Source organism: Callionymus lyra, chromosome 12 (assembly GCF_982586985.1).
Source record: "Callionymus lyra chromosome 12, fCalLyr1.hap1.1, whole genome shotgun sequence".
NCBI classification, from domain to species: domain Eukaryota; kingdom Metazoa; phylum Chordata; class Actinopteri; order Syngnathiformes; family Callionymidae; genus Callionymus; species Callionymus lyra.
In genome coordinates, this window is record NC_141829.1 from 1,000,470 (window position 1) to 1,017,085 (window position 16,616).

At 41.9% G+C, this 16,616-nt stretch overlaps 1 protein-coding gene across 1 annotated transcript in view; it reads left to right on the plus strand.

The window, feature by feature from the left end:
• asic4a (acid-sensing (proton-gated) ion channel family member 4a) overlaps nucleotides 1-16,616 on the plus strand; it is a 118,599-nt gene that overhangs the window by 83,360 nt on the left and 18,623 nt on the right. Inside the window, exons 5-6 of the mRNA XM_087804532.1 lie at nucleotides 12,563-12,707; nucleotides 15,073-15,200. Of these exons, the coding sequence (XP_087660658.1) occupies nucleotides 12,563-12,707; nucleotides 15,073-15,200 (273 nt within the window). The remainder of the gene's footprint in view (nucleotides 1-12,562; nucleotides 12,708-15,072; nucleotides 15,201-16,616) is intronic.

Below are 16,616 nucleotides of genomic sequence, written 5' to 3' on the forward strand. Positions count from 1 at the left end.
TTGTTGGATTATAGTTTAAATTGTTTGATTATAGTTTAAATTGTTGGATTATAGTTTAAATTGTTGGATTACAGTTTAAATTGTTGGATTACAGTTTAAATTGTTGGATTATAGTTTAAATTGTTGGATTATAGTTTAAATTGTTTGATTATAGTTTAAATTGTTGGATTATAGTTTAAATTGTTTGATTATAGTTTAAATTGTTGGATTATAGTTTAAATTGTTGGATTATAGTTTAAATTGTTGGATTATAGTTTAAATTGTTTGATTATAGTTTAAATTGTTGGATTACAGTTTAAATTGTTGGATTACAGTTTAAATTGTTGGATTACAGTTTAAATTGTTGGATTACAGTTTAAATTGTTGGATTACAGTTTAAATTGTTGGATTATAGTTTAAATTGTTGGATTATAGTTTAAATTGTTTGATTATAGTTTAAATTGTTTGATTATAGTTTAAATTGTTGGATTACAGTTTAAATTGTTGGATTACAGTTTAAATTGTTTGATTATAGTTTAAATTGTTGGATTACAGTTTAAATTGTTGGATTACAGTTTAAATTGTTGGATTACAGTTTAAATTGTTGGATTACAGTTTAAATTGTTGGATTATAGTTTAAATTGTTGGATTACAGTTTAAATTGTTGGATTACAGTTTAAATTGTTGGATTACAGTTTAAATTGTTGGATTATAGTTTAAATTGTTGGATTACAGTTTAAATTGTTGGATTACAGTTTATATTGTTGGATTACAGTTTAAATTGTTGGATTATAGTTTAAATTGTTGGATTACAGTTTAAATTGTTGGATTACAGTTTAAATTGTTGGATTACAGTTTAAATTGTTGGATTACAGTTTAAATTGTTGGATTCTAGTTTAAATTGTTGGATTATAGTTAAATTGTTGGATTACAGTTTAAATTGTTGGATTCTAGTTTAAATTGTTGGATTCTAGTTTAAATTGTTTGATTCTAGTTTAAATTGTTGGATTATAGTTTAAATTGTTGGATTCTAGTTTAAATTGTTGGATTCTAGTTTAAATTGTTGGATTATAGTTAAATTGTTGGATTATAGTTTAAATTGTTTGATTATAGTTTAAATTGTTGGATTACAGTTTAAATTGTTGGATTACAGTTTAAATTGTTGGATTACAGTTTAAATTGTTGGATTACAGTTTAAATTGTTGGATTACAGTTTAAATTGTTTGATTATAGTTTAAATTGTTGGATTACAGTTTAAATTGTTGGATTACAGTTTAAATTGTTTGATTATAGTTTAAATTGTTGGATTACAGTTTAAATTGTTGGATTACAGTTTAAATTGTTGGATTACAGTTTAAATTGTTGGATTCTAGTTTAAATTGTTGGATTACAGTTTAAATTGTTTGATTCTAGTTTAAATTGTTGGATTCTAGTTTAAATTGTTGGATTACAGTTTAAATTGTTGGATTATAGTTTAAATTGTTGGATTATAGTTTAAATTGTTTGATTATAGTTTAAATTGTTTGATTATAGTTTAAATTGTTGGATTACAGTTTAAATTGTTGGATTACAGTTTAAATTGTTTGATTATAGTTTAAATTGTTGGATTACAGTTTAAATTGTTGGATTACAGTTTAAATTGTTGGATTACAGTTTAAATTGTTGGATTATAGTTTAAATTGTTGGATTACAGTTTAAATTGTTGGATTACAGTTTAAATTGTTGGATTACAGTTTAAATTGTTGGATTATAGTTTAAATTGTTGGATTACAGTTTAAATTGTTGGATTACAGTTTATATTGTTGGATTACAGTTTAAATTGTTGGATTATAGTTTAAATTGTTGGATTACAGTTTAAATTGTTGGATTACAGTTTAAATTGTTGGATTACAGTTTAAATTGTTGGATTACAGTTTAAATTGTTGGATTCTAGTTTAAATTGTTGGATTATAGTTAAATTGTTGGATTACAGTTTAAATTGTTGGATTCTAGTTTAAATTGTTGGATTCTAGTTTAAATTGTTTGATTCTAGTTTAAATTGTTGGATTCTAGTTTAAATTGTTGGATTCTAGTTTAAATTGTTGGATTCTAGTTTAAATTGTTGGATTATAGTTAAATTGTTGGATTATAGTTTAAATTGTTGGATTATAGTTTAAATTGTTGGATTATAGTTAAATTGTTGGATTATAGTTTAAATTGTTGGATTATAGTTTAAATTGTTGGATTATAGTTTAAATTGTTGGATTATAGTTTAAATTGTTGGATTCTAGTTTAAATTGTTGGATTCTAGTTTAAATTGTTTGATTCTAGTTTAAATTGTTGGATTCTAGTTTAAATTGTTGGATTCTAGTTTAAATTGTTGGATTCTAGTTTAAATTGTTGGATTCTAGTTTAAATTGTTGGATTATAGTTAAATTGTTGGATTATAGTTTAAATTGTTGGATTATAGTTTAAATTGTTGGATTATAGTTTAAATTGTTGGATTATAGTTAAATTGTTGGATTATAGTTTAAATTGTTGGATTATAGTTTAAATTGTTGGATTATAGTTTAAATTGTTGGATTACAGTTTAAATTGTTGGATTACAGTTTAAATTGTTGGATTATAGTTTAAATTGTTGGATTACAGTTTAAATTGTTGGATTACAGTTTAAATTGTTGGATTATAGTTTAAATTGTTGGATTACAGTTTAAATTGTTGGATTACAGTTTAAATTGTTGGATTATAGTTTAAATTGTTGGATTACAGTTTAAATTGTTGGATTACAGTTTAAATTGTTGGATTACAGTTTAAATTGTTGGATTACAGTTTAAATTGTTGGATTACAGTTTAAATTGTTGGATTACAGTTTAAATTGTTGGATTACAGTTTAAATTGTTGGATTACAGTTTAAATTGTTGGATTACAGTTTAAATTGTTGGATTACAGTTTAAATTGTTGGATTACAGTTTAAATTGTTGGATTACAGTTTAAATTGTTGGATTACAGTTTAAATTGTTGGATTACAGTTTAAATTGTTGGATTACAGATGGTCCTGAAGCCTCAGTTCAAGAGTGAAGACGCTGACGGTCAAACTGAAGGTCAGACGAGACTTAATGTCGCAGCAGAAGTTAATGCAGAAGTTCAAGCTTGAGCAGTTTTTTCATTTCAGTTGATCTTTTGAAAGAAGCTCCGGACGAAGGAACCTTTAAAGAAGCGTTTAATCCTCAACAACAAATGACTTGAAGGTAAATGGTTTGAGGAATATTTTGGGATGAAGTCGATCATGGAGACACTTCCTGGTCGTGATCCTGGTGCAACATGTGTTCTTGTGGATGAATGAAGATGAAGCTCCGCCCACCACACGTCCAGCTGAGTGAAGATGTTGAAGAGAAACTTATGATCAGTTGTTGAGTCTCTTCCAGCTGTCAATCATCTGGGATTGACAGGAGCTCAGAGCCAGAAGTGACATTTCCGAGGCTGACGAGGACGTGAAGGTCAAGTGACATCACTTCCTGTGTTTGTAAGACGACGCTATTCTAGCTCTAGTGTCCTTCAAACATCTGACGGAGCTGGAGTCAAACATCTGACGGAGCTGGAGTCAAACATCTGACGGAGCTGGAGTCAAACATCTGACGGAGCTGGAGTCAAACATTTGATGGAGCTGGAGTCAAACATCTGATGGAGCTGGAGTCAAACATCTGACGGAGCTGGAGTCAAACATCTGACGGAGCTGGAGTCAAACATTTGATGGAGCTGGAGTCAAACATTTGATGGAGCTGGAGTCAAACGTCTGACGGAGCTGGAGTCAAACATCTGACGGAGCTGGAGTCAAACATTTGACGGAGCTGGAGTCAAACATCTGATGGAGCTGGAGTCAAACGTCTGACGGAGCTGGAGTCAAACATCTGATGGAGCTGGAGTCAAACATCTGATGGAGCTGGAGTCAAACATCTGATGGAGCTGGAGTCAAACATCTGACGGAGCTGGAGTCAAACATTTGATGGAGCTGGAGTCAAACATCTGATGGAGCTGGAGTCAAACATCTGACGGAGCTGGAGTCAAACATCTGACGGAGCTGGAGTCAAACATCTGACGGAGCTGGAGTCAAACATCTGACGGAGCTGGAGTCAAACATCTGACGGAGCTGGAGTCAAACATCTGACGGAGCTGGAGTCAAACATCTGACGGAGCTGGAGTCAAACATCTGACGGAGCTGGAGTCAAACATCTGACGGAGCTGGAGTCAAACATCTGACGGAGCTGGAGTCAAACATCTGACGGAGCTGGAGTCAAACATCTGATGGAGCTGGAGTCAAACATCTGACGGAGCTGGAGTCAAACATCTGACGGAGCTGGAGTCAAACATCTGACGGAGCTGGAGTCAAACATCTGATGGAGCTGGAGTCAAACATCTGACGGAGCTGGAGTCAAACATCTGACGGAGCTGGAGTCAAACATCTGACGGAGCTGGAGTCAAACATCTGACGGAGCTGGAGTCAAACATCTGACGGAGCTGGAGTCAAACATCTGACGGAGCTGGAGTCAAACATCTGACGGAGCTGGAGTCAAACATCTGATGGAGCTGGAGTCAAACATCTGACGGAGCTGGAGTCAAACATCTGACGGAGCTGGAGTCAAACATTTGATGGAGCTGGAGTCAAACATCTGACGGAGCTGGAGTCAAACATCTGACGGAGCTGGAGTCAAACATTTGATGGAGCTGGAGTCAAACATCTGACGGAGCTGGAGTCAAACATCTGACGGAGCTGGAGTCAAACATCTGACGGAGCTGGAGTCAAACATCTGATGGAGCTGGAGTCAAACATCTGACGGAGCTGGAGTCAAACATCTGACGGAGCTGGAGTCAAACATCTGACGGAGCTGGAGTCAAACATCTGACGGAGCTGGAGTCAAACATCTGATGGAGCTGGAGTCAAACATCTGATGGAGCTGGAGTCAAACATCTGATGGAGCTGGAGTCAAACATCTGACGGAGCTGGAGTCAAACATCTGACGGCGCTGGAGTCAAACATCTGACGGAGCTGGAGTCAAACATCTGATGGAGCTGGAGTCAAACATCTGACGGAGCTGGAGTCAAACATCTGACGGAGCTGGAGTCAAACATCTGACGGAGCTGGAGTCAAACATCTGACGGAGCTGGAGTCAAACATCTGACGGAGCTGGAGTCAAACATCTGACGGAGCTGGAGTCAAACATCTGACGGAGCTGGAGTCAAACATCTGACGGAGCTGGAGTCAAACGTCTGACGGAGCTGGAGTCAAACATCTGACGGAGCTGGAGTCAAACATCTGACGGAGCTGGAGTCAAACATCTGATGGAGCTGGAGTCAAACATCTGACGGAGCTGGAGTCAAACATCTGATGGAGCTGGAGTCAAACATCTGACGGCGCTGGAGTCAAACATCTGACGGAGCTGGAGTCAAACATCTGACGGAGCTGGAGTCAAACATCTGACGGAGCTGGAGTCAAACATCTGACGGAGCTGGAGTCAAACATCTGACGGAGCTGGAGTCAAACATCTGATGGAGCTGGAGTCAAACATCTGACGGAGCTGGAGTCAAACATCTGATGGAGCTGGAGTCAAACATCTGACGGAGCTGGAGTCAAACATCTGACGGAGCTGGAGTCAAACATCTGACGGAGCTGGAGTCAAACATCTGATGGAGCTGGAGTCAAACATCTGATGGAGCTGGAGTCAAACATCTGATGGAGCTGGAGTCAAACATCTGACGGAGCTGGAGTCAAACATCTGACGGCGCTGGAGTCAAACATCTGACGGAGCTGGAGTCAAACATCTGATGGAGCTGGAGTCAAACATCTGACGGAGCTGGAGTCAAACATCTGACGGAGCTGGAGTCAAACATCTGACGGAGCTGGAGTCAAACATCTGACGGAGCTGGAGTCAAACATCTGACGGAGCTGGAGTCAAACATCTGACGGAGCTGGAGTCAAACATCTGACGGAGCTGGAGTCAAACATCTGACGGAGCTGGAGTCAAACATCTGACGGAGCTGGAGTCAAACGTCTGACGGAGCTGGAGTCAAACATCTGACGGAGCTGGAGTCAAACATCTGACGGAGCTGGAGTCAAACATCTGACGGAGCTGGAGTCAAACATCTGACGGAGCTGGAGTCAAACATCTGATGGAGCTGGAGTCAAACATCTGACGGAGCTGGAGTCAAACATTTGACGGAGCTGGAGTCAAACATCTGACGGAGCTGGAGTCAAACATCTGACGGAGCTGGAGTCAAACATCTGACGGAGCTGGAGTCAAACATCTGACGGAGCTGGAGTCAAACATCTGACGGAGCTGGAGTCAAACATCTGACGGAGCTGGAGTCAAACATTTGATGGAGCTGGAGTCAAACATCTGATGGAGCTGGAGTCAAACATCTGACGGAGCTTGAGTCAAACATCTGACGAAGCTGGAGTCAAACATCTGACGGAGCTGGAGTCAAACATCTGACGGAGCTGGAGTCAAACATCTGACGGAGCTGGAGTCAAACATTTGATGGAGCTGGAGTCAAACATCTGACGGAGCTGGAGTCAAACATCTGATGGAGCTGGAGTCAAACATTTGATGGAGCTGGAGTCAAACATCTGACGGAGCTGGAGTCAAACATCTGACGGAGCTGGAGTCAAACATCTGACGGAGCTGGAGTCAAACATCTGACGGAGCTGGAGTCAAACATCTGATGGAGCTGGAGTCAAACATCTGACGGAGCTGGAGTCAAACATCTGACGGAGCTGGAGTCAAACATCTGACGGAGCTGGAGTCAAACATCTGATGGAGCTGGAGTCAAACGTCTGACGGAGCTGGAGACAAACATCTGACGGAGCTGGAGTCAAACATCTGACGGAGCTGGAGTCAAACATCTGACGGAGCTGGAGTCAAACATCTGACGGAGCTGGAGTCAAACATCTGACGGAGCTGGAGTCAAACATCTGACGGAGCTGGAGTCAAACATTTGATGGAGCTGGAGTCAAACATCTGATGGAGCTGGAGTCAAACATTTGATGGAGCTGGAGTCAAACATCTGACGGAGCTGGAGTCAAACATCTGACGGAGCTGGAGTCAAACATCTGATGGAGCTGGAGTCAAACATTTGATGGAGCTGGAGTCAAACATCTGATGGAGCTGGAGTCAAACATCTGACGGAGCTGGAGTCAAACATCTGATGGAGCTGGAGTCAAACATCTGACGGAGCTGGAGTCAAACATTTGATGGAGCTGGAGTCAAACATCTGATGGAGCTGGAGTCAAACATCTGACGGAGCTGGAGTCAAACATCTGACGAAGCTGGAGTCAAACATCTGACGGAGCTGGAGTCAAACATCTGACGGAGCTGGAGTCAAACATCTGACGGAGCTGGAGTCAAACATTTGATGGAGCTGGAGTCAAACATCTGACGGAGCTGGAGTCAAACATCTGATGGAGCTGGAGTCGAACATTTGATGGAGCTGGAGTCAAACATCTGACGGAGCTGGAGTCAAACATCTGACGGAGCTGGAGTCAAACATCTGACGGAGCTGGAGTCAAACATCTGACGGAGCTGGAGTCAAACATCTGATGGAGCTGGAGTCAAACATCTGACGGAGCTGGAGTCAAACATCTGACGGAGCTGGAGTCAAACATCTGACGGAGCTGGAGTCAAACATCTGATGGAGCTGGAGTCAAACGTCTGACGGAGCTGGAGACAAACATCTGATGGAGCTGGAGTCAAACGTCTGACGGAGCTGGAGACAAACATCTGACGGAGCTGGAGTCAAACATTTGATGGAGCTGGAGTCAAACATCTGACGGAGCTGGAGTCAAACATCTGATGGAGCTGGAGTCGAACATTTGATGGAGCTGGAGTCAAACATCTGACGGAGCTGGAGTCAAACATCTGACGGAGCTGGAGTCAAACATCTGACGGAGCTGGAGTCAAACATCTGACGGAGCTGGAGTCAAACATCTGATGGAGCTGGAGTCAAACATCTGACGGAGCTGGAGTCAAACATCTGACGGAGCTGGAGTCAAACATCTGACGGAGCTGGAGTCAAACATCTGACGGAGCTGGAGTCAAACATCTGACGGAGCTGGAGTCAAACATCTGACGGAGCTGGAGTCAAACATCTGACGGAGCTGGAGTCAAACATCTGACGGAGCTGGAGTGACAGGGTGAGAGTGACAGGGTGAGAGTGAGAGGGTGAGAGTGAGAGGGTTAGAGTGAGAGGGTGAGAGTGACAGGGTGAGAGTGACAGGGTAAGAGTGACAGGGTGAGAGTGACAGGGTAAGAGTGACAGGGTGAGAGTGAGAGGGTGAGAGTGAGAGGGTGAGAGTGACAGGGTGAGAGTGAGAGGGTGAGAGTGACAGGGTGAGAGTGAGAGGGTGAGAGTGACAGGGTGAGAGTGACAGGGTGAGAGTGAGAGGGTGAGAGTGACAGGGTGAGAGTGACAGGGTGAGAGTGACAGGGTGAGAGTGAGAGGGTGAGAGTGACAGGGTGAGAGTGAGAGGGTGAGAGTGACAGGGTGAGAGTGAGAGGGTGAGAGTGACAGGGTGAGAGTGAGAGGGTGAGAGTGACAGGGTGAGAGTGAGAGGGTGAGAGTGAGAGGGTGAGAGTGACAGGGTGAGAGTGACAGGGTGAGAGTGAGAGGGTGAGAGTGAGAGGGTGAGAGTGACAGGGTGAGAGTGAGAGGGTGAGAGTGAGAGGGTGAGAGTGACAGGGTGAGAGTGAGAGGGTGAGAGTGAGAGGGTGAGAGTGAGAGAGTGAGAGTGAGAGGGTGAGAGTGACAGGGTAAGAGTGACAGGGTGAGAGTGAGAGGGTGAGAGTGAGAGGGTGAGAGTGACAGGGTGAGAGTGAGAGGGTGAGAGTGACAGGGTGAGAGTGAGAGGGTGAGAGTGACAGGGTGAGAGTGACAGGGTGAGAGTGAGAGGGTGAGAGTGACAGGGTGAGAGTGACAGGGTGAGAGTGACAGGGTGAGAGTGAGAGGGTGAGAGTGACAGGGTGAGAGTGAGAGGGTGAGAGTGACAGGGTGAGAGTGAGAGGGTGAGAGTGACAGGGTGAGAGTGAGAGGGTGAGAGTGACAGGGTGAGAGTGAGAGGGTGAGAGTGAGAGGGTGAGAGTGAGAGGGTGAGAGTGACAGGGTGAGAGTGACAGGGTGAGAGTGAGAGGGTGAGAGTGAGAGGGTGAGAGTGACAGGGTGAGAGTGAGAGGGTGAGAGTGAGAGGGTGAGAGTGACAGGGTGAGAGTGAGAGGGTGAGAGTGACAGGGTGAGAGTGAGAGGGTGAGAGTGACAGGGTGAGAGTGAGAGGGTGAGAGTGAGAGGGTGAGAGTGAGAGGGTGAGAGTGACAGGGTGAGAGTGACAGGGTGAGAGTGAGAGGGTGAGAGTGAGAGGGTGAGAGTGACAGGGTGAGAGTGAGAGGGTGAGAGTGACAGGGTGAGAGTGAGAGGGTGAGAGTGAGAGGGTGAGAGTGAGAGGGTGAGAGTGACAGGGTGAGAGTGAGAGGGTGAGAGAGGGGGGGCAGCAGAACATGAGCTCTAAGTCCTGATGTTGTTCTGACGTCGACGTCTGCTTTAGAAACAGTTTGTTCGTCAACATCTGTCGTCGAAACATCACTCGTTCATTTATCATAGACGAGTCTGCAGTCTGACTACGCCGCCACACTTTTACATGGAAATAATGAAGAAATGAAAGTCAAAGAATAACGTGTGATGTTGTTAATATTAGGAATGAAATGATTGAAGGTTGATGGTTCAAGTCTGGAGGGAACTGAGGGTTTACTCCGGGCACTCCGGTTTCCTCCCGCAGTCCAGAGACATACAGAGGTTGATTAAGAACTTGTGTGTAGATATGAGTGTGTGTGTGAATGTTTGTGTGTCATGAGACGGACTGTGGTGCTGTCCAGGGTTTCTACCGCCTCTCACCCTGAGTAGCTGGGATAGACGACGATCGTAACGAGATAAGCATCAGAAAATGAATGAATGAATTATTAACCGTCACAAAGTTATTTTTCTTAACCTAGACTGTACGTCCATGTTGTCCAAGTCATGGTTGGCTGGGCGGCCAAGCTTCATCAGGTGAGAGGGTTGTTGACACCTGTGATGAACGAGTTAGAGCTCCAGCTCTGATTGGCTGTTGTCTGGTCATGTGACACGAGTGTGTGTGAGGGTGAAAACAACAGCTGCACACGCTGGTGTGTGTGCTCGGCAGAGGTCAGGCAGAGGTCACGCAGAGGTCACGCAGAGGTCATGTCTCTGCTGGCGCCGCCCTAGGTTGTGTTGTGTACAACACGGCAGATGTAACACAACAACACAACCTTTTGTCCTGTATCACTGTAGTGTGTCTGCACAGCCAGCAGGGGGCGGCAGAGGTCACGGGGTCACCGTTTTATCTTGTATTGATTATTGACTTTTATAAACTTATGTCACTGGACAGTGAGATTTATTTGAGTTTGTTTCAAGATAAGAAAATTCATTGAACAAGTCATGTGACTGTTTTGATTGTTATTGTTGTTTTGATTGTTTGTGTGTTTGTGTGTTTGTGTGTTTGTGTGTTTGTGTGTTTGTGTGTTTGTGTGTTTGTGTGTTTGTGTCTGGTTATTATTTATATTGAGTTACAAATACTATGAATTAAAAAATGTTTATTTTTTAACTATAATATTAAACCTTGTATTCAATCTTATTGTCCGGAGCAACTTTTAGTCAAACCAGCTCCTGGGGGAGGTATGCTCTCTGCAGGTGTCCCTCCTGCTGTCCTTATAAGGGCGTGACATGATGATGTCATAACAGGAAGCTCTTGGTCACATGATGTTTTTCTGCAGCAGTTTCTAAACAAGATATTTATAGACGCGACATAAACGAGGTGTTTCCATGGAGACGCTCGACGCTGCTGATGAGGTTCTAGCGTCTGTGACACTTGAATGACACGTGTCTCTCATGTGTCTCTGACGTGTCTTTGACGTGTCTCTGACGTGACTCTAACGTGTCTCTGACGTGACTCTAACGTGTCTCTGACGTGTCTCTGACGTGTCTCTGACGTGTCTCTGACGTGTCTTTGACGTGTCTCTCATGTGTCTCTGACGTGTCTCTAACTTGACTTTGTCGTGTCTCTGACGTGTCTTTGACGTGTCTTTGACGTGTCTTTGACGTGTCTTTGACGTGTCTTTGACGTGTCTTTGACGTGTCTTTGACGTGTCTTTGACGTGTCTCTGACGTGTCTTTGACGTGTCTCTGACGTGTCTCTGACGTGTCTCTGACGTGACTCTAACGTGTCTCTGACGTGACTCTAACGTGTCTCTGACGTGACTCTAACGTGTCTCTGACGTGTCTCTGACGTGTCTCTGACGTGTCTCTGACGTGACTCTAACGTGTCTCTGACGTGACTCTAACGTGTCTCTGACGTGTCTCTGACGTGTCTCTGACGTGTCTCTGACGTGTCTTTGACGTGTCTCTCATGTGTCTCTGACGTGTCTCTAACTTGACTTTGTCGTGTCTCTGACGTGACTTTGATGTGTCTCTAACGTGTCTCTGACGTGTCTCTGACGTGTCTTTGACGTGTCTTTGACGTGTCTTTGACGTGTCTTTGACGTGACTTTGTCGTGTCTCTGACGTGTCTTTGACGTGTCTTTGACGTGTCTTTGACGTGTCTTTGACGTGTCTTTGACGTGTCTTTGACGTGTCTTTGACGTGTCTTTGACGTGTCTTTGACGTGACTTTGACGTGTCTCTGACGTGTCTCTGACGTGTCTCTGACGTGTCTCTGACGTGTCTCTGACGTGTCTTTGACGTTTCTCTGACGTGTCTTTGACGTGTCTCTGACGTGTCTCTGACGTGTCTCTGACGTGTCTCTGACGTGTCTTTGACGTGTCTTTGACGTGTCTTTGACGTGTCTTTGACGTGTCTTTGACGTGACTTTGTCGTGTCTCTGACGTGTCTCTGACGTGTCTCTGACGTGTCTCTGACGTGTCTTTGACGTGTCTTTGACGTGACTTTGTCGTGTCTCTGACGTGTCTTTGACGTGTCTTTGACGTGTCTTTGACGTGTCTTTGACGTGTCTTTGACGTGTCTTTGACGTGTCTTTGACGTGACTTTGACGTGTCTCTGACGTGTCTCTGACGTGTCTCTGACGTGTCTCTGACGTGTCTCTGACGTGTCTCTGACGTGTCTTTGACGTTTCTCTGACGTGTCTTTGACGTGTCTCTGACGTGTCTCTGACGTGTCTCTGACGTGTCTTTGACGTGTCTTTGACGTGTCTTTGACGTGTCTTTGACGTGACTTTGTCGTGTCTCTGACGTGTCTCTGACGTGTCTCTGACGTGTCTTTGACGTGTCTTTGACGTGTCTTTGACGTGTCTTTGACGTGTCTTTGACGTGTCTTTGACGTGTCTCTGACGTGTCTCTGACGTGTCTTTCACGTGTCTTTCACGTGTCTTTCACGTGTGCCTGCGTTGACGCTTCAAGATCATGTATCTTCTGAAGAGAACCTTCTTTTCGACGATTGTTAAACATCTCAGTGTTTCTAAGACTCGTGTTCTTGGAACGACCTTGGAAGGACCTTGATCGATGACACACGTTGACCTTCCGTCTCTCCTCCTGCAGGTCTACACCAGGTACGGCAAGTGTTACACCTTCAACGGGAACAAGTCGTCGTCCAGGAAGAGCAAGCAGGGAGGGATGGGCAACGGTCTGGAGATCATGCTGGACATTCAGCAGGACGAGTACCTGCCCATCTGGAGAGAGACCAGTGAGTCGCCCTAGTCACCAGAACCAGAGGTTCTGAAGGTTCTGAATATTCTGAAGGTTCTGAAGGTTTTGAATGTTCTGAAGGTTCTGAAGGTTCTGAAGGTTCTGTAGGTTCTGAATGTTCTAAAGGTTCTGAAGATTCGGAAGGTTCTAAAAGTTCTGAATGTTCTAAAGTTTCTGATGGTTCTAAAGGTTTTGAATGTTCTGAAGGTTCTGAAGGTTCTGAATGTTCTAAATGTTCTGAATGTTCTGCATCTTCTAAATGTTCTGAAGGTTCTGCATGTTCTGAAGGTTCTGAAGGTTTGGAATGTTCTGAAGGTTCTGAAGGTTTTGAATGTTCTGAAGGTTTTTTAATGTTCTGAGGGTTCTGAAGTTTTTGAATGTTCTGAAGGTTTTGGATGTTCTGAAGGTTTTGAATGTTCTGAAGGTTCTGTAGGTTCTGAAGGTTCTAAAAGTTCTGAATGTTCTAAAGGTTCTGAATGTTCTAAAGGTTTTGAATGTTCTGAAGGTTCTAAATGTTCTGAAGGTTCTGCATGTTCTGAAGGTTCTGAAGGTTTTTAATGTTCTGCATGTTCTGAAGGTTCTGAATGTTCTAAATGTTCTGAAGGTTCTGCATCTTCTAAAGGTTCTGAAGGTTTTGAATGTTCTGAAGGTTCTGTATGTTCTGAAGGTTCTGAAGTTTTTGAATGTTCTGAAGGTTTTGAATGTTCTGAAGGTTCTGAAGGTTTTGAATGTTCTGAAGGTTTTGAATGTTCTGAAGGTTCTGAAGGTTTTGAATGTTCTGAAGGTTTTGAATGTTCTGAAGGTTCTGTAGGTTCTGAAGGTTCTAAAAGTTCTGAATGTTCTAAAGGTTCTGAATGTTCTAAAGGTTTTGAATGTTCTAAAGGTTCTGCATGTTCTGAAGGTTCTGCATGTTCTGAAGGTTCTGAAGGTTTTTAATGTTCTGCATGTTCTGAAGGTTCTGAATGTTCTAAATGTTCTGCATGTTCTGCATGTTCTAAAGCTTCTGAAGGTTTTGAATGTTCTGAAGGTTATGTATGTTCTGAAGGTTCTGAAGTTTTTGAATGTTCTGAAGGTTTTGAATGTTCTGAAGGTTCTGAAGGTTTTGAATGTTCTGAAGGTTTTGAATGTTCTGAAGGTTCTGAATGTTCTAAAGGTTCTGATGGTTCTTAAAGGTTTTGAATGTTCTGAAGGTTCTGAATGTTCTGAATGTTCTAAATGTTCTGAAGGTTCTGCATGTTCTATATGTTCTGAAGGCTCTGCATGTTCTGAAGGTTTTGGATGTTCTGAAGGTTTTGAATGTTCTGAAGGTTTTGAATGTTCTGAAGGTTCTGTATGTTCTGAAGGTTCTGCAGTTTTTGAATGTTCTGAAGCTTTTGAAGGTTCTGAAGGGTTTGAATGTTCTGAAGGTTCTGAAGGTTCGGAAGGTTCTAAAAGTTCTGAATGTTCTAAAGTTTCTGAATGTTCTAAAGGTTCTGATGGTTCTAAAGGTTTTGAATGTTCTGAAGGTTCTGAATGTTCTCAATGTTCTAAATGTTCTGAAGGTTCTGCATGTTCTGAAGGTTCTGAAGGTTTTGAATGTTCTGAAGGTTCTGAAGTTTCTGAATGTTCTGAAGGTTCTGAAGGTTCTGCATGTTCTGAAGGTTCTGAAGGTTCTGAATGTTCTAAATGTTCTGAAGGTTCTGAAGGTTCTGTATGTTCTGAAGGTTCTGAAGTTTTTGAATGTTCTGAAGCTTTTGAAGGTTCTGAAGGGTTTGAATGTTCTGAAGGTTCTGAAGGTTCGGAAGGTTCTAAAAGTTCTGAATGTTCTAAAGTTTCTGAATGTTCTAAAGGTTCTGATGGTTCTAAAGGTTTTGAATGTTCTGAAGGTTCTGAATGTTCTCAATGTTCTAAATGTTCTGAAGGTTCTGCATGTTCTGAAGGTTCTGAAGGTTTTGAATGTTCTGAAGGTTCTGAAGTTTCTGAATTTTCTGAATGTTCTAAATGTTCTGAAGGTTCTGCATGTTCTGAAGGTTCTGAATGTTCTGAATGTTCTAAATGTTCTGAAGGTTCTGCATGTTCTGAAGGTTCTGAAGGTTTTGAATGTTCTGAAGGTTCTGAATGTTCTCAATGTTCTAAATGTTCTGAAGGTTCTGCATGTTCTGAAGGTTCTGAAGGTTTTGAATGTTCTGAAGGTTCTGAAGTTTTTGAATGTTCTGAATGTTCTAAATGTTCTGAATGTTCTGCATGTTCTGAAGGTTCTGAAGGTTCTGACGGTTATGCATGTTCTAAAGGTTCTGAAGGTTTTGAATGTTCTGAAGGTTTTGAATGTTCTGAAGGTTCTGAAGTTTTTGAAGGTTCTGAATTTTGTGACTCTTCTCCTGAAGATGAAACATCTCTAGAGGCTGGAATCCGAGTTCAGATCCACAGTCAGGACGAGCCTCCATATATTCACCAGCTCGGCTTCGGAGTCTCTCCAGGATTCCAGACCTTCGTCTCCTGTCAGGAGCAGAGAGTAGGTCTTCTTACTTTCTTCTTACCTTCTTCTTACTTTCTCCTTACTTTCTTCTTACTTTCTCCTTACTTTCTTCTTATTTTCTTCTTACTTTCTCCTTACTTTCTCCTTACTTTCTTCTTACTTTCTCCTTACGTTCTTCTTACTTTCTCCTTACTTTCTTCTTACTTTCTCCTTACGTTCTTCTTACTTTCCTCTTACTTTCTCCTTACTTTCTTCTTACTTTCTTCTTACCTTCTTCTTACTTTCTCCTTACTTTCTTCTTACTTTCTCCTTACTTTCTTCTTATTTTCTTCTTACTTTCTCCTTACTTTCTCCTTACTTTCTTCTTACTTTCTCCTTACGTTCTTCTTACTTTCTCCTTACTTTCTCTTACTTTCTCCTTACGTTCTTCTTACTTTCCTCTTACTTTCTCCTTACTTCTTCTTACTTTCTCCTTACTTTCTTCTTATTTTCTTCTTACTTTCTCCTTACTTTCTCCTTACTTTCTTCTTACTTTCTTCTTACTTTCTCCTTACTTTCTTCTTACTTTCTTCTTACTTTCTCCTTACTTTCTTCTTATTTCCTTCTTACTTTCTTCTTACTTTCTTCCTTACTTTCTTCTTACTTTCTTCTTACTTTCTTCTTACTTTCTTCTTACTTTCTCCTTACTTCCTTCTTATTTTCTTCTTACTTTCTCCTTACTTTCTTCTTACTTTCTTCTTACTTTCTCCTTACTTTCTTCTTACTTTCTTCTTACTTTCTTCTTACTTTCTTCTTACTTTCTTCTTACTTTCTCCTTACTTTCTTCTTACTTTCTCCTTACGTTCTTCTTACTTTCTTCTTACTTTCTCCTTACTTTCTTCTTATTTTCTTCTTACTTTCTTCTTACTTTCTCCTTACTTTCTTCTTACTTTCTTCTTACTTTCTCCTTACTTTCTTCTTACTTTCTCCTTATTTTCTTCTTACTTTCTTCTTACTTTCTTCTTACTTTCTCCTTACTTTCTTCTTATTTCTTCTTACTTTCTTCTTACTTTCTCCTTACTTTCTTCTTACTTTCTCCTTACTTTCTTCTTACTTTCTCCTTATTTTCTTCTTACTTTCTTCTTACTTTCTTCTGACTTTCTTCTGATTTCTCCTTACTTTCTTCTTACTTTCTCCTTACTTTCTTCTTACTTTCTTCTTCTACTCTCTTCTTCTACTTCCTCTTCTTCTCCTCCTCTTCTCCTCCGTCTTCTCCTCCTCCTCCGTCTTCTCCTCCTCCTCCTCCTCCTCCTTCTCCTCCTCCTTCTCCTCCTCCTCCTCCTCCTCCTCCTTCTTCTCCTTCTCTTCTTCTTCTCCTTCTCCTTCTCTTCTTCTTCTTCTTCTCTGCTCCTCCTCCTCCTCCTCCTCCTCTCCTCCTCCTCCTCCTCCTCCTCCCCCCTCCTCCTCCTCCTT